This window comes from Schistocerca gregaria, chromosome X, assembly GCF_023897955.1.
Source record: "Schistocerca gregaria isolate iqSchGreg1 chromosome X, iqSchGreg1.2, whole genome shotgun sequence".
Lineage (NCBI taxonomy): Eukaryota > Metazoa > Arthropoda > Insecta > Orthoptera > Acrididae > Schistocerca > Schistocerca gregaria.
The window spans coordinates 36,942,766-36,966,048 of record NC_064931.1 but is presented as its reverse complement, the minus strand read 5'-3'; the positions used below and the strand labels follow the sequence as shown (position 1 = coordinate 36,966,048).

Genomic DNA, 23,283 nt, shown 5'->3' with positions numbered 1-23,283 from the left:
CTCTTCTCCCCAATTCTATTCAATACTTCATCATTAGTTATGTGATCTACCCATCTAATCTTAAGCATTCTTCTGTAGCACTACATTTCAAAATCTTCTATTCTCTTCTTGTCCAAACTATTTATCATCCATGTTTCACTTCCATACATGGCTACACTCCATACAAATACTTTCAGAAACGACTTCCTGACACTTAAATCTATACTCAATGTTAACAAATTTCTCTTCTTCAGAAACGCTTTCCTTGCCATTGCCAGTCCACATTTTATATCTTCTCTACTTTGACCATCATCAGTTATTTTGCTCTCCAAATGGCAAAACTCCTTTACTACTTTAAGTGTCTCATTTCCTAATCTAATTCCCTCAGCATCACCTGACTTAATTTAACTACATTCCATTATCCTCGTTTTGCTTTTGTTGATGTTCATCTTATATCCTCCTTTCAAGACACTGTCAAGACACTGTCCATTCCGTTCCACTGCTCTTCCAAAGAGCAACTACAAAAATTTTAAGTGCTCAAAACTCCAACTATAAGAATAGAACCCTATTTCAGAGTCATCTATTATACCCATTAGATTATTGATTATTTGATTGCCTATTCTGTACAGTCAGTCTGTGTTCGGCTATATGAACTTCAGGCTCAAAGTTTTTAAAAAACTCAAGAAAGTGTGGCTGCCTGATCACTTACCAAGAACCAGGATGAACCAACCATCCTAGCAACACATTAAAACATTCTCCCTAATAATTTAGGGAGCAAGTCCGATACCTTATCAAATCTTAAAACATACCATGTTTATCTCATTTTCTGCTAAAATAGAGGATATTGGGAGCCTAATCTCATTATACCTGTCTGGATATAAAATATATTCATTTAAAAGGTAGTGCACTGTAAGCGGCATACCACAAGCACCAAACATTTGGGGCACCAGAGTAAGAAGCCATGTGTCATCTGATTGTGCCTTCTCCAAAGGAAAGTAACTATGATTTCATGTTGCCTCAGAAGATGGACCTGCCAAGTAGCTGGTTTCACCAAACTCTCTCTTCTTCCCACCAACATACAACCCTGTAGCTCAAAAGTATACGGCACATAGGGTGCACATCATGTTCAGCCACAGATGTAGTATCAGCTCAAAAAAATTCCAGGGATATTACAGTAGAAGGAGAAACAAAAGAAATCCTCTAAGCAGTGAAAACAAGTCAAGAAAAATCGCTCTGGAAACTAGGCGTTAATGTCAAGTTACTGATGGTCTGCCAGGGCCTTTACACCATTTGTTAGCAGTGTATAACACCATGCCCCTGTCATCTACCAGTCATGCCTTTCCTTTCTCTTTGAGTCATGCCACACTCTCTTCCCTTATATTAACTAATTTTATGTTATGAAGTTCCTTTTTCCCTCCCTCATCCATCCATTCTCTCGTGCCCATCGCTTTTACCACTCATAATTAAAACCTAACTTTCCATAACTTCTAATTATTGTTGTACTTATCGTGCACAAATACGCAAAATGTGCAAGTTTTTCCTTACCTGCAATATTGTAATTTCTAAATATAGTACAACATGCTTATTGTAATATACAGGGGTTGGGCACAAATATGGAAACACTGTGAGAAACGCATTCTCGAACATAAATGCAGATGCTAGCCAGGGCTCTGCTGTTGTATTTGTCAATGAACAGTGTCTCTGCAATGTCATTAATATGTTACAAGTGTCAGTGTAGACAGAACAGTGCTCTGTGTAATTGCGAGTGCATTACGTCTGAGCAAAATGAAGGTGGGGGAAATTGTCGGTGCTTACACGGTGGGTACTTTCGTAAACAAGGCAGCTGAAGTGTTTGGTGTTTCAAGAGGCACCTATCGAAGATTTACACTGCATATGGGGAAGAAACCGGAAAAATATCACCCACTAAGTCACAACACGGACAAAAGTATGTATTGAGGGATTGTGACATATGGTCACTGAAGAGGATTTTGACGAAAAATAGGGGGACGACAGCTGCAAAAATCAGTGCAGAATGAAATGTCATGTTCGTAAATCCTGCCGGCACCAAAACAACATGAAGGGAGCTTCGTAAGCTGGGAACTGCAGAGTGAGCTGGAATTCCAAAACCCGTTATCAGTTATGCAAATGCCTGTAACAGGAGAATGTAGTGAAGAAGCCATCAAATCTGGACTATGGAGCAATGCAAGATAAAAATTTGGTCAGATGAATCTTGTTGCACCCAATTTCCAACTTCTCGTCAAGTTTACATCCCAAGAGGGAAGGATGATAGGGTTTCAGTGGTGATTCGGATAACCATATCACAGTATTTCACGGGTTACTCTGCAAGATCACATTATTACAGAGGATTCTGTGACCATTTTAGCTGATCGGGTCCATCCCGTGACAAAATGTTTGTTCCCCAATGGTGACGCTGTATTCCGAGACAACAGATCAGATCGTCTAGGACTGGTTTTGTGATCACAAGGATGATTTGACTGACCAGCACAATCACCAGATCTCAATATTACTGAGCCTTTGTGGACTACTTTGGAGATAACTATCTACCTCAATCATTGTTACTGGAACTTGTCACTATTTTGCAGGAAGAATGGTATAAGATTCCCTTGAAAACCATACAGGAACGGTATTTATCCATCCCGTGATGACTGGAGGCTGTTTTGAATGACGACAGGTTTCCTACACCATGTTAGGCATAGTAACGTGCTGTGTTGTTGTTGTTTCTACATTTTTGGCCAACCCCTGTATGCAATGTAAAGATGTAGGATAGCATGTGTAGATGCGAGAGAGGGCTCGATGGCCCTAATCTTGCCAGGTTACATAAATAAATGATTAACAGCACAAACTGCATGGGAGGAACCACAGCCTATTGTCAAAATGGAATGGAATGGACTTCATTGAAAAACGAACTTTTCGGAGAGCAATTCAGCAATATAAATATGCCTAACTGGCTGTGAAGTTGAATGTTAAAATACAATCTCAAGAGATTTTTCAAAACACATTTTATCAGTAGGTAAAATGATTGCTCCAACCTATATGGAATGGCAGTTAATATTTCCAAACATCAAATTCACTTTCCCTTATTATTCTTACCTACTCACAAATGAAGTCAATCTTTCTACCTGAATGTGCCATCGGGAACTGGAAGAATAGCTGTTCTTGTTAACAGAATCTTTCGTCGGTTCTTGGTAGAACAACATTATAATAAATTAAAAGCACCAGTTTGCTTTTGTTCTACAATATTACTTTCCTTGTGTTAACCGGTTTTCGTCTAACAAGGCCATCTTCAGACATTTACTGAGTATTGTCACCAAAGAGGTTACAATGTTTGCAAACAACATTGGAAGAGAAGTAACACATCCAGACTGAAACAGAAACATACAGTAAGTAACATCTTTGACAGTGTGGTGGTAATGCAATGAAAAAGTAAAAAATTGGACTGCAAATAAATAACAATGGAGTAGACAGGAACCCTTTAACACAAAATAGGAACAGTATGCCTCCATAACAGTTTCTATTAATAAACCAAACTAATAAAATAAAATTAGTACTAGACAAGGCTACATCACAAGGTATGAAACTTGGAGAGTGATACACAGACCAATTGAAAGAAGAAACAATTATCAATGTAACTACAGCTTCTGTTTTGTACCTCCTGATGTAGCCTTGTCTAGTACCGTCAAACGGGGTGATTTTGGACACCGAGGCAAATTCAGACAGTATGGCTTATTTGCTCTCTGCCACTGCATGGAAACAAATAGTTACTTATTTTGACGTCTGTGCGCCAGTTATTTTAAGCGCAAGATTGCATTTATCACTTTCCACAATTTTTATCTTGCGGCAATTGTTTCCCTAGGTGAATAGCTGATGAACAGTCTCAGTGTTAAAAATCCATGCATTATCGTAAAGTGGAAACTTTATATTGTTGCGCTGAGCGGGAAGTTACTGTAACCGTAATTGTCGATGCGCTCAGTAGCTAACAGCATTGAGACAATTTCTGTACAAATTTGTCGAGTTTCTTGTGCAATGTTATTTTATAACGACGGTTTTTGTAAAACTGTGTACTGTGTGGAGTGATTTTGGACACTGCCAAGAACTTATAAGAGCAGGAGAGGTGCTACAGTAGGGTGTAATTATGACCCAGAACTTTTAGATAAAGCTGTTCGTGATATTCAGAGTTGTAAATTATCGTACAGAAAAGAGTGAGATTTGTATGGTACACCTAAATCAACCCTACAAAATAAAGTGCAGAAAGCACATTCGGAAAAAAAGGGGGAGGACAGCCAGAGCTAAATAATAAAGAAGAAGAACAAGAAGAAGAAGAAGAAGAAGAAGAAGAAGAAGAAGAAATGTTGAAGCAAGGTATCTTGAGGGGTGCACATTGGGGATTTCCGTTCACTAAATTGGATATTTAGTTAAAGGCTACCGTGATAAATCTGGCCGAAAAGAGAAAAAATTTCCTACTAATTTGCCAGTAGAAGAATGGGTGCATTTATTCCTCACACGACAGTCAGAAGATCTTTCTGTTTGCTAAGGCGAAAATATTAAACGAGCTCGTGCAGAACTTATCTGTAACATATAAAAGTCATTATATGATTCCCTATCACTTATTTGTAACAAAGGGCTATCTTAAAATGTGTAAAATGTCACCAAAATCAAATAAAAAGCATGTAGAATTTTAAAAAAAGGCAGTAACTGTCCGAATTCGCCCTATATATACTGTAACTTTGGAGAGATATTTAAAAAACACACATGTCCGAAATCACCCCAATCCAAGGGGTGACTTCGGACACTTTATTTAACTGCCTCAGATAAATATACCTACACATACACGTTCTGGTTCTGGGATATTTTATTCGGTACACATATACCCTGCCACTTCCATAACAATCAATTTAATCTAACAATATACACGAAAGTTACAATCAAAATAACGACAAAACCGTCCGAAATCACCCTGTTTGACGGTACTAATTTCATTTTATTAGTTTTGTTTATTAATAGAAAATGTTATGTAGGCATGCTGTTCCTATCTTGTCTTAAAGGTTTCCCTGTCTACTCCACTGTTATTTATTTACTGTTTAATTTTTTACTTTTTCATTGCATTACCACCACACTGTCAAAGATGATACTTATTGTAGGTTTCTGCTTCAGTTTAAATATGTTACTTCTCTTCCAATGTTGTTTGCAAACATTGAAACTTCTTTGGTAACAATACTCAGTAAATGTCGGAAGATGGCCTTGTAAGCGGAAACTGGTTAACGCAATAAAAGTAATATAGTAGAACAAAAACAAACTTGTGCTTTTCAATTATTAATAGCTGTTCTATTCACAGAGACAACTTTTCAATTTATGTATGGCACATTTTCTGTCATAACTGGCCTTACATTATAGTTGGTATTTGTTAATTCTAATGCACTTTAGCCAATCTAATCCATATATTGTGCAAATCCATAACAAACAACACACATTTTATATGTGAAATGTACACTTTTATTACAACGCAAAAAATATAGTTCTGAATTTACATCAAATTTAAAACACAATATCCAGGTTGATCAGTGTGTCACATTTCACTGTTTGTCAACCGGCAAACTGAGACTATGAGTGTATCACCACTTGTAAACAGGATCCAAGAGTTTTAGTATTTAGGTAGACTAGTTAGTTTACTCTGACACTTGTTGCAATATAATTTTTTATTTTATTTTATTAGCATGTTTTCAGGCTACACTCAAACTCCCATATCCTGAGATTCTATCCAAATTAGAACCTTTGAAACCAAAATCCATGCTTTTACTGTGATGTTTCTTAATGGCCTTTCTAGGCTTCAAAGCACTCTTGATGTCATACTGATGTGGCTCTTCTTTGTAAGAAGGAATTGATTCACTGAAGAAACCTATTGATCTCTGATTATTATTGACACCAGCTCTGTTGTCTGGAGATGATGAACTGACAATCTCAGATGTAATGTTCTCCACTACATCTGATTCATTAAGAGACTGTGAACACATTTTCTTTTTCTTTCTTTTCTTCATTTCAGGGGGCCCTTCATGTCCTTCAGAAATCTGAGTTTTATGTGGCTTACCCACTGTTTTTACCTTGATCTTAGAGCCTCTAGTGCCAGCTTCACTAATCATACTGGCATTTTCAGAATCTTTGTTTCCAATTTCTTCAGCATCTGACATAACTTCCGTAAGTTCTTCTATCAATATTTTACTGCCTTCTTTGTCACTCTCGTGTTCTACCACTGGCTTGTTTTTCTTGTCTTTCTTCTTCTTCTTTTTCTTTTTTTTCTTGTCCTCCTCATTTTTATCCATTTCCTCACCCTCATGGGCCACAGTATCACATTCACTCACTCCAATTTGTGAGTTTGAAATCATGGTCACTGTAAAGACTTGTTGGTTGTTTTGTGAATCTTTTGCACGTTTCCTCTTTCTTTTCAACCTGATCTTTTCTAAAGATTCTGACGAAGAATGACTGGCAGAATTATCTTCCATTTCACTTTTCCACTCCTGAACTATATCCATACCTGTGGCAGAATTTTCATTCACATTTGAAATTTCTTTCAAAATATCATTCTGCTTCTTTTGCTCCTCTTTATCTTCATGCCTGTAAGACCCAGGTTCACCTTTTACCCTATGCTTGAGCAAATGTGAGGATAAACAGTCATCAATAGTTTTTTCTTCACATACATTTAGACTCTGCCCAACAGTATGTTCAGCAGATATCACGCCATCCTCTGAATCAGCTTCGGAGAAGTTTATTGTATTAGTGTGGTATGAATGCTGTGTCTCAGATGATTTACTGTTAGCAGAACTGTACTTCTTTCCAAATATACAAGCCAGGTCGTTAGCACTATATCGACTGACATCCTTTCCCCTTGTAAACTTCTGGTAACTGCAAAGAAAAGAAACAGACTAAGTAATAGCTTCAAATACAGAAATTTATCATTTAACAATCAAACTTCATTTACAAACAATACCATAACATGCTTAATTGTTCCAATACTTTCCAGTTACATGTTTTTACTCTATTCAGTGTTAGTTAATAATATGAACTGTTAATTGTTGCAGGATGGAAAACTTGGTCACAGTAGGCCCTGTGGCACAAGTGACAGATGACATTATTAAAGATTACCAACAAAACGCACTTAAAAAGCAAAAATTGTAGAAGACCAAGAAAAAATATAAGGAGAGAAAGGGATATAACACCCTAGTCTATAGAATTATAAAAGCCTAAAATGAAAAATTTCTCCAAGTTGCATATCATCCTGTAAACCAGAATAATGAAAAAAATAGACTTTTGCATTACAAGTTAATTCCAAAGATAGTTAAAAATCAGATGTGACTTACTCATATCAGACTCTACTGAAGATTCTGTAGCCGAGCTACTACATCGCAAATGGTAGATTTCTATATCAGCACACATTTCAACGATAACAAAATCATCATAGGGTATACAGTGAAATTGTTGCCTTTTTTCTGCTTAACACCAAACACAAGTTACGTCTGAAGCAACAACACATGTAATAACTATGTACATAGGTTACAGATTGGCTGTGTATCATTATCAAATATATTAACAGTCAGTGCATAACTCAGTGGAAGTGGAGAGGTCTTGGCAGTGTTCACCTGGACTGATTTAGGGATGTCACGAAAAGTCTAAATCAATACAGTTGCATAGTGGAACAACGTCCACTGCAGAGAAATATGAGATTAGTTTATGTATCATATTCTCATCATAAAAAAGGTCTTAAAAACAGAACCAATGTCAAACAAATCATCAACAAATCAGCTTATACTAGCACAGAGGTGTACTGTTTATCTGTTTATTTTAACCCTTTTGCAGGCACATTTTTTGTAGCGACTCAGTGAAGTTAATAATAATAATTTAAAAAATTCATTTCTTGGATAATTTTATTTTTTGTGATTTAGAACAAAAAACTATGGTGGCATGTTTATCCCCCACAGCTCTTTTGTGAGCTGTTATTTTGGTGATAAATGTAACAATTTCCCATTGTACAAATGAAGCAATCTTTTCTGACTTCACAAGTGACAACAGTAGTGAGCTCATGACAATCAGAAACTGACTGTTGTAGTAGTTTTTATACACACGATACAGCGAATTATTACAAGATGTCAGGCACATTCAGAGGAGGTAAGACATATTCCCAAAGGTGTTGAAAAACCATTAAATTGGTGGTAAGTATGCTTCCCAAGATCCACAAAAGACACACAAATTTTGTGGCAGGAATATCTTCCAAGCCTCTTGGAGAAACTATTTTGATGGTAACCATATTTCTCAAGGGCCTTTAAAACAACGTTGTTTGGTGGGATTTATAATTCCCACAACCATAAGAGCTGTATATAGTAGCAAACAGAAACTACAACTGGTGCAGCAGATTACTGCTAGTTGCCAGGAGTGTACAGAAGTGATACGACATATTCTCATAAATGCAGTAAAGAAATACAGTTAGTAGTAAGTATAACCCCAAGGGTCCACGAAAGGATTAAAAAGTTGTGGTGTCAAATGCAGCAGTGTTAGTTGTATTAGATGTCAGAACTGTGTATCAACCATTATACGCAATGGTACATTGAGATGAGACTATCATTCTGTACTGCATCACATGATAAAAGTCATAGTGTTCAGTAACAAATATATTTATCATTCCTGTGAACCTGGATTGTTTCCAAGTTAAATATTTCAGACTGTTCAATTTTTAATAAAGTGATCTAATATTTTGAGTTTGTTGTTGTATCCTCCAGAAATAGAGCAAGGTTTGCTAGGAACAACTACAGTAGCCTCTGCTCTGGCAGATGCCACAGTTTGAGTATTCTCATAATAGGTGGTTGTTGTTGTTGTTGTTATTGTTGTTGAGGTCTTTAATCCAAAAACTGGTTTGATGCAGCTCTTCATGCTACTCTACCCAGTACAAGACTCTTCCATCTCCAAGTAATTACTGCAACCTACATCCATTTGAATCTGCTTACTGTATTCATCTCTCGGTCTCCTTCTATGATTTTCACCCCACACACTTCCCTCCAGTACTAAATTGGTGATCCCTTGATGCCTCAGAATGTGTCCTACTAATCGATCCCTTCTTTTGGTCAGGTTGAACAACAAATTTCTCCTCTCTCCATTTCTATTAAGTACCACCTCATTAGTTACTTGATCTGCCCATCTAATCTTCAGCATTTTTCTGTAGCATCACATTTCAAAATTTTCTATTCTCTTCTTGTCTAAGCTGTTTATCATCCATGTTTCACGTCCATACGTGGCTGCACTCCATACAAACACTTTCAGGAAGGACTTACCGACAGTGAAATCTATACTTGATGCTAACAAATTTCTCTTCTTCTGAAATGCTTTTCTTGCCACTGCCAGTCTAAATTTTATATCCTCCTTACCTCAACCACCAACAGTTATTTTGCTTCCCAAATAGTGTCTCATTTCCTAATCTAATTCTCCCAGGATCACCTGATTTAATTTGACTACATTCCATTATCGTTGTTTCGCTTTTGTTGATGTTCATCTTATATCTTCTTTTCAAATTACTGTCCATTCCATTCAACTGTTCTTCCAAGTCCTGTGATGTCTGTGACAAAATTGCAATGTCATCAGCAAACCTCAAAGTTTTTATGTCTCCTCCCTGGACTTCAACTCCTATTCCAAATTTTTCTTCTGTTTCCTTTACTGCTTGCTCAATATACACACTGAATAATATCAGGGATAGGCTACAACTCTGTCTCACTCCTGTCTCAACCACTGCTTCCCTTTGGTGCTCCTCGACTCTTACAACTGCCATCTGGTTTCTGTACAAATTTTAAATAACCTTTTGCTCCCTATATTTTAACCCTGCCACCTTTTGAATTTGAAAGAGAGTATTTCAGTCAACATTGTCAAAAGCTTTCTACAAATGCTATAAACATTAGGTTTGCCTTTCCTTCACCTATCTTCTATCAGAAGTTGTAGGGTCAGTATTGCCTTGCATGTTCCTATATTTCTCCACAATCCAAACTGATATTCTCCAAGGTCAGCTTCTACGAGATTTTCCATTCTTCTATAAAGGCTTCATGTAAGTATTTAGCAGCCATGACTTACTAAACTAATAATATGGTAATTTTCACACCTGTCAGCACCTGCTTTCTTTGGAATTGGGATTATTATATTCTTCTTGAAGTCTGAGGGTATTCTGCGTGTCGCATAAATCTTGCTCACAAGATGAAAGAGTTTTGTCATGGCTGGCTCTCCCAAGTAGCTCTAACGGAATGTCATCTACTCCCAGGGCCTTGTTTTGACTCAGGTCTTTCAGTGATTTGTCAAATTCTTCACTCACTATCATCTGCCTTCTCATCTTCCTCTACATCCTCTTCCATTTCGATAATATTGCCCTCAAGTTCATCTCTCTTGTATCGACCCTTTATATACTCCTTCCACCTTTCTTCTGAGTGAAATGCACTGACCTAAAATGTTACACTGTTCTACAAAAAAAAAACCTTTTTTTCTATTTCTGATAAAAAATATTGTGATCCTAGTTGTATTTTGAGTGCTGAACTGAAAACTGTTTTTGGTTTTTTTCTGTCAGGGATAGTTTATGAGTAATCGCAATTTTATTTCTCTTTTCAGTTTCTGATATAGTGCAGCAAACGTGAGGTGAAATTCAACAAAGAAATGCACATCTTTATGATGTTATAAGTTCATCACATTAATGGAGGGTGGGATCTAACATATAACACAGTAACCTTTGTGTATACACTTTGAAGCATTTATTTGACATGGGAAATAACAGAAAATTGACAAACAATGAGCCATTGCCTTGTAATGCACATCACTTTTTTCTCTTGTATTGTGAATCTTTTCTCTCAAATGATACTCCAGCAATAATCTGCTAACATAGGAGGTACCCATTTCCCTACATAGCGCCTTTCTATGGTAGAAATGTCGTTATGGAATCTTTCCCCATGTTCATCCGATACGTCACTACAACTCTCTGTGAAGTAGTCCAGATGAGAGTCCATCATATGTACCTTCAAAGACATATTGCACCCCAAATCCTGATATGGTTTGATCATATCCTTCACCATTGCTTTGTAGTTAGTAGCTCTTCTTCTTCCGAGGAGGTTTTCCGACACCATCTTGAAACAGACCCATGCGGGTTTTTCTTTATCAGTTAAACATACTTTAAAATTTGCATCTTCCTGCAGCTCCCTGATTTGTGGGCCCACAAATACACCTTCCTTTATGTTTGCAGCTGAAAGACAGGGGAATCTGGTAGCTAGATATGAAAACCCACAACCTGTTGGATCCATGGCCTTCACGAATTGTTTCATCAGGCCAAGTTTGATGTGAAGCGGTGGAAGTAGTATATATTCAGGAGCTACCAGACTTTCACGTTGTACATTATTTTCGCCAACTTTCCATCTTTGCCTAGGCCATTTCCTTTTCACGTAGTGAGAATTTCGGTCTCGACTATCCCACTTGCAAAGAAAACAGGCATACTTTGTGTAGCCTTGTTGCATTCCCAGTACCATTGCAATTACCTTGAAATCTGCACATATTTTCCATTTGTGTTCATTGTATTTTATTGAATTTAGCATCCTTTGTACAAACTATTGTAACCTACTGGACCAGAGGGTATTTTATTTCCGTTATGGAGCAAAACACCCTTCAGACTTGTTTTCGATGCATCTATGAAAAGTCTCCACTTCAGCACTTTTATCAGGCGAGCAATGTCATTGCAAAATGTCAGTGCTTCGTCAGTTGAAAAATAAGAAATAAAGACATGTTCTCTGTGCCTGAACACACTGATTTTAGTACTTTGGTGCAGTAGATTATACTCCTGTAATCTTCAACCAAGCAGCTGTGCCTTTTGTTTACTTAGGCAGATTTAAATGATTTAGTATGTGATCTAGGACTGTGTTAACAACTGTGGTGATGACTCACTTGTGCAGTGATATAACGAATCATCATCTGTGATTTCTTCAGTACTGCTTATTTTACTGTCACTCTGAATTTGACCTCGAGCTCTTGAAGGTACTGGAAGGTTGTCGGATTACACTGGCATTCTCGCTGAAGGCAGATCTGGGTAAACAATGTGCCTCTTCGACTTTTTGTTTGCAAAACCCTGAATTTCTGTTAGACAGAAATAACAATCAGTAACATGGTCCTTAGGCTCCCTCCACACCATGGGAACAGCAAACAACGCCACATTCTCTTTACCTTTCCACCACTGAATTAGTTTGCATGTAACATGTAGCACAACAGAAATGTGGTGCCCATTCTTTATCTTGGTCTCCTACCTCTACTCCAAAGTAATGTTTGGATGTTTGCTTTATGACTGAAGAAATTTTCTTCCTATTTCTGGCAAAAGGGAACTTCCCACAGATGTAGCAGAAGTTGTCCGGCTAATATCGGCATCCACGACAATGTGGCATTTCTGCAAATTTAAAAATACCACTTTGGTAATACACCTGTATTAAATTAATAGTAGGTAACTAGAGGAACACTGATGTGTAAAAACAAGCAGTCATTTTACCTTCAGTACCAGGCTCTATCAGTTTACACAAAGGAACCAAAAAATTCAACCGTACTCGGAAATATGACAGACAGTTACTTGTTAGCCAAAACACCCACTCGTTAAGACTGACACAAATTGCGGCTAACACCACTCGATGCACCTGCCCCTAGGAGGCGTGAAGCTTTACTGCAGAGGCAGCGACCGGCTGTCACCGTTCGACTTAATGAGAGGTTTCAGGTGGTCTTAATGACATAGAAGTGGCGGGGGATAACCTAATGGTGTCTTATTCTTCCCCCCTGCTGTTGCACAAGAAATTATCACGTTCTATCACTACTGGATGCGGCAACATACCCGTATTTCTCTATAACATCTCTGTGTTTGCCATGAATTGTGAATATACATATATATTCATATCACATAAAAAGTATGCCTGACAACAATATTTTGTTTTCATATTTGAATTTCCCACGGTAAAATGGTTTAGAAGCACATACTTTAATATCAGAAATAGAACCCATGTCAACAGTGGTTATCACTATTGGTATTTATACCATACTGCAATCTGCAACATGATTTATTATTTTTGAAGAATCATGTCCCTTTGGTGATAATGAAAACACGAGTATAATGTAAACAAAAGGTGAAAACTTCTTGGCCTGGTGCAGAGGTAGGATTCGTTTCAAACATTCCCCCATCCTCACAGTGTAGAGTAACACAAGCAGGTATCAACTTGAGCTGCAGAACAGTTTTGTTCGTGCAGCTTTTTTAAACAGCCATGTGGCATGTGTTTGTTTCAAACAGCTAAACTGGAACGCTATTTTGGCAAAGTTCTTAGCATCAGCAATGGAAATTCAGTCAAATCTAATGACAATCTACATCCTACATCTACATCCTAATGGTCAACAGTTGTGAAATCACAGATGAAAATATTAATACTGTGCTGAACATGGTAGTGGACAATTAGCAGTTAATGGTGTTTGAAAGAGCTCACACCATAGGTACATATGAACAAGATGTATTTCAGATTTTATATAAAAAATTAATTATGAGAAAATGTTATACAAAATTGGTTCTACTTTTGTTCACTGATGGTCTAAAGCAAATGTGAAGACTAATTTCTCAACAGTGTTTGAGACCATTTAAAAGGAATCTGACTGGTTTTGTACATTCATTTGTTACTGTGCAAGAGACATGAATCAACGCATGATAACAGTAAGGAAACAGCAATCAAAGCAGTGGGTGTAAACTAGTCACTCTGCATTATAAAAGGCAATTGCCAGCATTTTCTGGAAGGTGAAAGGGATTTTTCTTATTGATTACCTTGCAATAAATGGTGAATACTAAGGCTTTCAATTATCAGGACAGTGTATCTGCCCCAAAAGATGCCGTGTAAATGGTAAAGCGGATTTGAAATATTGATTGTTGGAACATCCACTCCATTCACCAGACAAACATCACTTCTCTTTCAGTTATTTCTAAATCTACAGAAATTTGCGACTGGAAAACATTGAGGCAAACGAAGAGATAATGGTAGCCATAGACTGGTAATTGCTAGACCTTCCAGAACTGCATTGCAGGGATGACTGAAATGCACTGACCTAAAATGTTATTAGTAAAACAAATAAATAAAATAGAGAGGCATTTTAATAACAAAAATAGTCTTTCATTGCCATGCTGCTAACTTTTCACCTTGCCTTCATATTTTGTCCAAACTAATTATACTAACACGGTAATAATAATACCAACTGGTTACATACGAGAATCGAGCAAGCTTGATAAAGGAGCATTTTGTAGCAACCCGAGTGTCATGAAAGTCAGTTTCAAAGAGCTGGAAACTGAATCCATAAAAATGTATGTTATTGGAAATGTCAGAACTTACAATGGAACATCTAAAGATCCTGCAGATAGTCCTCATGACAAAATCTTGAAGAATGAAATTTCAATGAAATCCAGACCATTAGCTGCTTACAGGTGTTGGTAAATATCAATGGGGACAGTTGAAAATGTGTGCCCTGACGGACTCGAACCCAGGATCTCCTACTTACATGGCAGACACTCTATCCAACTGAGCCATCGAGGACACAGAGGACAGTGAAACTGCAGGGACTTATCTCTGACATGCTTCCTGTGAGACCCACACTTTCAACTTATTGCTCCTACCCACTATACTCATTACTCGTGGCAGTCAGTCTACCAATTCCCATAAGAGTTTGAGCAATGTGAGTGCATCCATACTGAAAAAGATCATTGGCTGGTAAACCTTATCTGTATGAAGATGGTATCTGTTCTTTCGGACATGTCCAAAAGAATAGATACCATTGGCAATCTTGCAGCTCTCGAACAATGAAATTACAATGAAATCCAGACCATTAGCTGCTTACAGGCGTTGATAAATACCAATGCACTCACATTGCTCAAACTCTTACGGGAATTGGTAGATTGACTGCAGGGGCACTGTAAATGTAGTGTGTGGACAGTAAGTTGGAAGTGTTGGTCTCACGGAGGAGCATGCGAGAGATAAGTCCCTGCAGTCGCACTATCCTGAGTGTCCTCGATGGCTCAGTCGGATAGTATGCCTGCCGTGTTAGCAGGAGACCCTGGGTTCAAGTCCCGATCGGAGCACACATTTTCAACTGTCCCCGTTGGTATTTAACAATGCCTGTAAGCAGCTGATGCTCTGAATTTCATTATAATTTCATTTTTCAAGAGCAGCAAGATCACCAGTGCTATCTGTGGTTTCGGACATGTCCAAAAGAACAGACACCATCTTCATATAATATCTTAATATCTTAAAGAGGTTGCATCAGAATTCCAGTACGCATTTGCCAATTAACAATGGCAACACTTTATTCTTGAACATCAACAAAGATGTAACCATGCATTTTTCACTCTTATTGTTTCTTCTGTCTGTGGTCTCTAAAGTGATTCAGATTTACCATCCAACTGGAGTATCGATAGGGAGAACACGTCAGAGATACTTGGGCTACATACTTTGGCCACAGCTTGCTCCCTTGCAAAGTGCTGCTGCAGCCACAAGCATGTCATGGAGAGTTAGCCACTGATGTGAGTATGCCAGTAAATACTAAAGTCCGGCTCTTGCTACTTCGTCTCTCGCTAGTCTTTGAAGTCTTTAATAATGTGGTATTGAACAGCAGTTTTGATCTTGCCTCATGTTTGTGACTTGGATTGCTCCCTGGACTTTTGTACATGCTTAAGGTGCCTTTGTTAGGCACTGGACTTGTTTTTAGTTATCCTTTCACTTTGTGGGTTCTGCTGTCATTGAGCTCAAGAATCACCTGTTTGTTCTGCAGGTCTCTGCTTTACCACTAGCGCAATGATCATAAACTGTGTTCTACCTGTGCTGAGTAGGATAGAAAAGTGGCAACAAGTGCTTTCCCATTGTGCAACTATCACAGTGACACATGGATAACGAGTTTATAAAGTTATGGCAACAGCAGTTGCAGCTACATCTGTGGCAACGGCAGCAACAACAGCTCGAAAAACAGTGGGAGCAATAATAGCAGCATGAATAATGGTGGGAATTCCAATAACAGCAGCAAAAATAGCTATTGAGACTACTGCAAAACCAAGAACAGTCTGCAACTGGAATTTCCTGGCTTCCCCCTGTGCAGTTTGCTTGCTACAACGTGGCACATGAGATCTGGGAAGTCTATTTATGTGGTTTTGTTCTTCACTACAAGGCAGGTCAAGTGAATGACCCATAATGTGAGACTGCACATTGTCTTCTAGTTATAAGATGTATTAAGTAGTGCAAAAACTATGCCCATTCTCGAACACCATTACAAGGAGCTTTTCTGATATTTGTGGTTTGCTGGCTAACTTCTATGGTCACCAAACCCATGCAGTTGCAGCTAGGCTTAAAATTAATCAGTGTGTTAAGCAATGTCTGCAAACATTCACAGCATGGGCTGCTAACTTGCAAGGCTTTCCACACAAGTGTAAAATTTCCTGAAAACCTTATTTTAAACTCTGATGTTGTTATCTGACAGAGAAATTAGACTTGACTGATGGAGAAATTAGAGTGAAATTTGATACCACCTCAAGTGATGTGTTAATGACTGCCAAAGCTCACAAAGAAACTGCATCAGTGCAAACTGTTTTACGATTCCTCTGGTGTCGACATTGTTGGTAGTATTAGTTGCCGTTGTGCTCTACAATCAACTGATAACTTCTAATCCACATCATCATGTGACTCACTGAGCACCCATTCATCCAGTAACATGGGATTCAGTAGTTAGCGATCCACCTCCCTTAAATCATCAGTAGACACACAAAAACAGAAGCACTCAGTTCACTATCACTGCGCCCCAAAGTGAGTGGAGGCTCAGCAACGATTTCTCCCTATTGTTGCCAAAGTGTCCCAGGAAAGTTCATGGCAGATTGTGGCTCACAGCATAAATGGTGTCACTGCCATTTCTGTGACATCACCTGTTTTGCATGCCACAAAGTGGGGCAACTAGTGAGTGTCTGTCTCATCCGACATGTGTCAACAACATTGGCTACAAGCACCTGCATGCTATCTTGCCAGTGCCTGCAGTAACAGCAGCTGGGATGTAGAGGCTCATGTTGCCACTGGACATTAATGGAGTGATCGCAGACTTCCAGATGGATACAGGTGCAGCAACATCTCTCATTAATGAGAACACATACAAACACACTGGCTCCCCACAGCTGAGGCCCCTCAGCACAGAGTGGTGACTTATGATGGCAAGTCAGTACTGTTATGGGATCAGATCAAAGTCCAATCTAAGTATAGAAATTAGTCCAGCAACTAATCCTGCTAGTAGTCAACTCTTGGACGAAAACTATCATTTTTGGCTTATATGATTTTGCAGTTTTTGGGTTTCAAATTCAGGTGAATTTCATTTCAACTGCAATACTATTCACAGAACTTGATATGTCATGTGTATAATTTAAGCAACTGTTTGAATCTACATTAAGTTGTGTAACAGGGTTCCAGGCTCATGTATCCTTAAAGCAATCGGCAATACCTATGTTTTGTAGAGCTTGTTCAGTGCCTTTTCCCATGCGTGAACAAGTTAAAACAGAACTAGATATGTTGCCAAGTATGGGAGTTATATCAGCAGTATTGTCTAGACAGTGGGTCACTTAAGAAACCAAATGGATTACTCAGAATTTGTGGTGATTGTAAGTCCACCATTAATACTCAACCAAATTTCTATCTGTATCCAATTTCTAGGCTGGAGGATTATTGGCAAAATTGGCTGAAGGGTCATTAATTTTCAAAGGTAGATCTCACTGACAAAGCAGTTCTAGATATTAACAAATCATTTGTCATATGTCCATGTGTCGCTATAACAGGTTGCCATTTGGGGTCACAAGCACTCCTATGTTCCACAGGTACCTTGAGTAAATCCTCCAAAGTATTCTCAATGGTAATAACTATATAGATGACTTGCTAATTACTAGGGATAGGTGGGAAAAGTACCTATGCAACATACTGATGTTGCTCGAGTGGCTCAAAGCCAGTAGTCTGCATTGTTGTCTCGACAAATGTAGTTTCTTTGATCTGAATGTCAAAGCACATGGGACAACCCTTAACAACTCCAGTCAGACCTCAGCAAAGTAAATTACAACAAAAGATTCTCACAACGCTTTCAAGCAACTCAAAAAGCACCTTCGGTCAGCCCCTTGTTTCGCAGTGTCCATCTGGGCAAATTCTTGCCACTGTTGTGTCAGGTTATGACACTGGTGCAGTTCTATCCCACGAATAAGCTGACAGCACAGAACAGTCCATTGTGTCTGTCTCTAAAACATTAAATGTGACACAGACTAATTATTTTCAAATTGGGGAAAAGGCACAGGCCATCATACATGACGAAAAGAAATTTTAAGTCTATTTATATAGCACTAAGTTTCACCTAATAACTGATCACAAGCCTCTCATTTCATTATATATCCCCAATTCAAAATTTCCTAATAAGATAGCACAGCAGCTGCAATGGTGGCCATTATTCCTTATTATCTATACCTACGAGATCCATTATCAGCCCACCACACAGCACTCCAATATAGACGCACTTTCCCCCTTGCTGTGTGGCAATGTAACTGATAGTTGTCAGTGTTCTTTTTAACTTTCTCTGTGTCACATGGATGGCTACCATCACCATCACAGCAGCTACAATCCATGCCCTATCCATCATCTTTGCAATAGAGGGTCACCTTCCATCGTGGTTTCCAACACTGGCCCTCAGTTCACAGTGTCTGCATTCCAGGGCTTTTGTCAATGCAATGGGATCAAGCACCTGACTGCCACTTTCCATTCTGCATCCAATTTGGGATCCCAGCAGATGGTCAGGACGTTCAAAACACAAAATGATGAGGACAGCTGACTCCAAGAAAGCATTCAACAGCTTCCTCGCCACTTATCAATCCACTCCTATAACTGACAAAATTTTACATGGGCAGAGACCCTGCAGCCTCATTGACATGCTGTGCCCACCGCCCATGCACCTTGGTAATAGGGGGTGGCACTGGAATCAGCTTCATCCACAATGTGACATACCCCATTCCATTTCCATTCAATTGCCGACTGAACATGACCTCTGCAACCATGCCAGATACAGGCCTGCCCACCAGCCTATCTGCTACCACTATAATATCCACCCTCATGTTATGTGCGACGGATTCAACAATGACTAGTGATGAGAGAGCCACTTCCAGCTCCCACCACCACTACTACCGGCCTCCTCACCACATCATCGATGGAGGTTGAGTGCTTTCAGACTGAGGTGCCTGTGGAGGCAAAACCATCGTTCCCATCTCCATCACGGCTGGTACCCGCTCCCCTGGAGGCTGGCCCAAGATGTACCCTGGAACCCACCGATCAGCCAGGACTCCTACAGACAGTACCGCCGTCTTCTGGCCCAGCTGATCAACGTTGAGGAAGTACCGTGGGAGCCACCGGCATGGATATATCATGTCTCCCACCCCCCCTTGATGGTGTCAGCACATGCTGGGCCATTTATGGCTACACAGGCATTGACCTCCATCTGTGCGAATGCGCACCGGTTGCCTGAACTCTTACGGGAATCGTCACCTCAGTTAGTGCGAGTAATGAGTGGATGGACAAATATCTATTAGGAACATTGCGAATGTAGATCATGGACAGTTGGGAATGTGGGTCTCACAGGAAGTGTGCAAGGGATAAATCCCTCCAGTCGCACTATTCATCTGTATCCTTGGTGGCTCAGATGGATAGAGCGTCTGCCATGTAAGCAGGAGATCCCGGGTTCGAGTTCTGGTCGGGGCACACAATTTCATCTGTCCCCATTGAGGTATATCAACAACACCTGTCGGTAGCTGAGGGTTTCAATTAATCATCATTCACTACTCATTGTTTCTGCTTAGTCACCTAAATGTTTGGTAATGGACGATAACTTGTGCGAACACCTTCTCTTCGACGTGAAACCACACTGGCGGTATGCAACATCAAACGGTGCACAAGCATCAGTCTCTCTACCAACAGATGGTGCTACCATACCAACAGTTACGTGGTGCCACCTTACGTGTAAGGCAAAAGTAGACAGACTGACCAGGTTTCATTTGAATGAACCTCGTACATAAATGGAATACAATTATTTCTTTTCCCCTTGCAGCCAAAGGTATTGCTCAAGCACACTCTATTCAGAAGCATTTTGCATTTCACTTTTTTTTTTTAAAAATAATTATTATATCATCTCCTTGGAAAAAATACATACCAGAATATCATACCTGATAATGTAGAACTACACATTTGACAACTTTCTGGTGTACCTTCTGTAATGACGCGTGATTGTGTGTCTATAAAGCTCAGAGGCCTGCTTATAGAAGTCACCTGGGTCCCTGGCACACTCTGGTGAGCCGCCAAAGAAACAGTATTATTTAAATGATCACAAACGAGTGCTTAGTCTATTCTGTAGCCTGTATTACTGTTGTCCACTCAACATGTCCAATGCTATGCACAACACATACTCCATTGTATCTTACGTATTGCTCTATAAAGAACTTTGTTCCATAAATCTTGTTTGTTCTTGCTACAGCAAACTTGGCAACGAGTGATGGTTATGCTTTCTCCACATGTTGGTGTCAGTATTAAGTCACGTGCCAATAATCTCAATGGAAGAAATACTCTAACATATCACTGCTCAATAACAAGCTTTCATGGAACAGCAGTAGGCTCTCACCACCACTCTCAATCAAATGGCACCTGCTTGTTCACAGCAGGTCATTCACCCATCGGTGTACCCATTGCCCTTTCTAGCATATTACAAATTGGCTGAAGACTGAACTCCTATAAGACATGGTTACACTAACATTTCCAGGTTTTTCACGTGGGAGATGCAAACCTGTGTAGGGATTCTTTCTTTCCTGGCTTTTGTCGTGCCTTTATCAGTTGTGCCAACTTGTGCCTTTGCAACAACCGCCAGCTTATCATTCGATGAAATGTGCAAGCTTCTCTGAACCCATTACTGTGAGAGAATGCATGTCATTGAAACGTGTGTAGAATTTTACTATTGTCAGAAATGTCCAAACAAATCTTACAAAGCCTAGGCTTCAGAATTACGTGGGTTGAACTATCTTTGTGAATTTGTCACTAGTACCCATCATGAATCCTATGCTGATCACACGGTTTGTGACATTATTATTCGCCTGCCCCCAGAAAGGGAAATCTGCAAAAAAGCACTTCAATGTGAAAATCCAACACTTACAGGTGTGCCCAATATAGCATATTGTGATCAGATTGTTGCACGGGGGGAAGGTACTGGAAGTTGCTCAGTCAACCATTGTTAGGCATGCTGCAAGTGTTCAGGATAACAGGGAATCCATTGTAGAAGTACAAACTTCAACTCAGCATCACATGGGGCATCAGTTATGGCCACAGCAGCAAGAGGCCATGTCACAACAGTGGCTGCATGACCCCCTCCCCCCACCCACCCATTCCGACTTGCCCATACAGGTTCATCCAACATCAGCAAGCTGTGTGACCGACCTAAGTGTTGGGCTGTTTGCAACTGTTGAAAGAAAGGCCACATTGCATTGGTGTGTAACTCCTCTTAAAACATGCCAGACACAGTAGTACCAATGGACATACATTGTATCTCTACAATGACTGTCTTCCCAAACAAATTGTTTATTAACTTGTGTGTTGGCACGGTGTTGGCACACAAATACACAGGCAGGTCATTCAGACCCATTGCTTATGCTTCTAAGACTTAACTCCCACTCAGCAGCAATATTCTCAGACTGAAAAGGATGCTTGAGCGATTGTGTTTGCGCTCAAGAAATTTCAAGTCTTCTTGTATGGTTCTAAATTCCATTTAGATAGGATCCAAAAGCCCTTGATTGCTCTTTTTAACCCTTCAGCTCCTGTGGCAGACAAGGCAGCACATCATTTGCAGCAGTGGGCTCTCTTCCTCTCCTGTTATTATCAGGCCCATTATGGTGCAACATGTCAACGCCAATGCCTTACCTCACCTGCCAATTGGACCAAACCCATTGTGTGATCTTGATGAGTTGCTTTGTTTCTATTTAGATATTGACAACCAGAATGTGGTCAATGGTTTTCCTATCACCAGTGTCACAATAGCATCGGCTGTCACTGTGGATCCTGTACTTAGTCAGGTCCGCTCTTTTGTGCAGCACAGTTGTCCAGAAAACCCCCAGGCCATGCCTCGGATCGATGCATAATTACATCTCCGTCCAGCACTGCCTTTCTGTGTTTGATGGGTTTCTTTAGTTAGCTATGGAGGATGCTCCTCCCAAGGTTATGATTCCCGCCTCCCTACACCATGATTTACTGTGGCTTCTGCATGTCAGTCATTGGGGGACCTCTCACACCAAAGCTGTGGCCCACTGGCATGTGTATTGGCTGGACATAGATGGGGACATTACACAGCTTTTTGCTACTTGCACTCACTGTGTTCACAGTGTTGCCACAAGTTTCCCCAAGTGAAATCCCTGATTTCCAGACAACTTTTAGCATTTTTCCCTGACAAATTTTGAGATGTAAAAGGTAAGTAAAGACATAAGTTGACAAAAAACATGTAAGCTCTTCTGTATTTCTGTGAGCTTAAATCTTAGTAACATAAACATCTTTTGTAATGAACTGTTTTTAGATGGAGAAAACAATCCAAATGATATGTGTGTTTCAATAAGAGCACTGTTGTTATTTTATTTGAATAGCACAAAATATGCATTTCCTTGGAGTCGCAAGACAAATTTAAAATGTCTTCACTGATTTCAGAAATAACCTCAGAAAAAAGTAGGCCTCTTGAAAGAAGTGTATAAGGCACGGAAGAGTTGTGTAAACCAACACCATAGGTGGCCACCAATAAAATGTTGGTTCTACTATGTTTCTTATTGTCGATTATTACCCACTGTGTTATGCCTATTATTTTACAGGTACTGTGTAATTTTTCTTTCGAGAAATACGTGAGTATGTTGCATATAAACTGCCACAGTTTGCTTCTTCTTATCATCCATACTTTCTAATATGTAAACTACTTTCGAAGTGCCAAAATCTATTTCTATACATAAAATGTCTATAAAACACCGCACTGTACAATGTACTTGTGGTGAGACATTCACAATTCCTGAAATCCATCAACTGTGGTCTCTGGCCTGCAGGGGAGCACATCAGACCAGGGTCCATTGATGATCAGCCACGAAAATCTGCAACATTATGCCATACACAAACAGACCCAGCCTGGGGGCTGATCGGTGAGACTAGGTTTGACAGGCAGGGC

At 39.5% G+C, this 23,283-nt stretch overlaps 1 protein-coding gene across 1 annotated transcript in view; it reads right to left on the bottom strand.

The window, feature by feature from the left end:
- Nucleotides 1–5,467: 5,467 nt before the first annotated feature.
- LOC126298659 (PIN2/TERF1-interacting telomerase inhibitor 1-like) overlaps nucleotides 5,468–23,283 on the bottom strand; it is an 89,490-nt gene continuing 71,674 nt past the window's right edge. Inside the window, exon 4 of the mRNA XM_049990082.1 lies at nucleotides 5,468–6,894. Coding sequence (XP_049846039.1) covers nucleotides 5,718–6,894 — 1,177 coding nt within the window. The 3' untranslated portion in view covers nucleotides 5,468–5,717. The remainder of the gene's footprint in view (nucleotides 6,895–23,283) is intronic.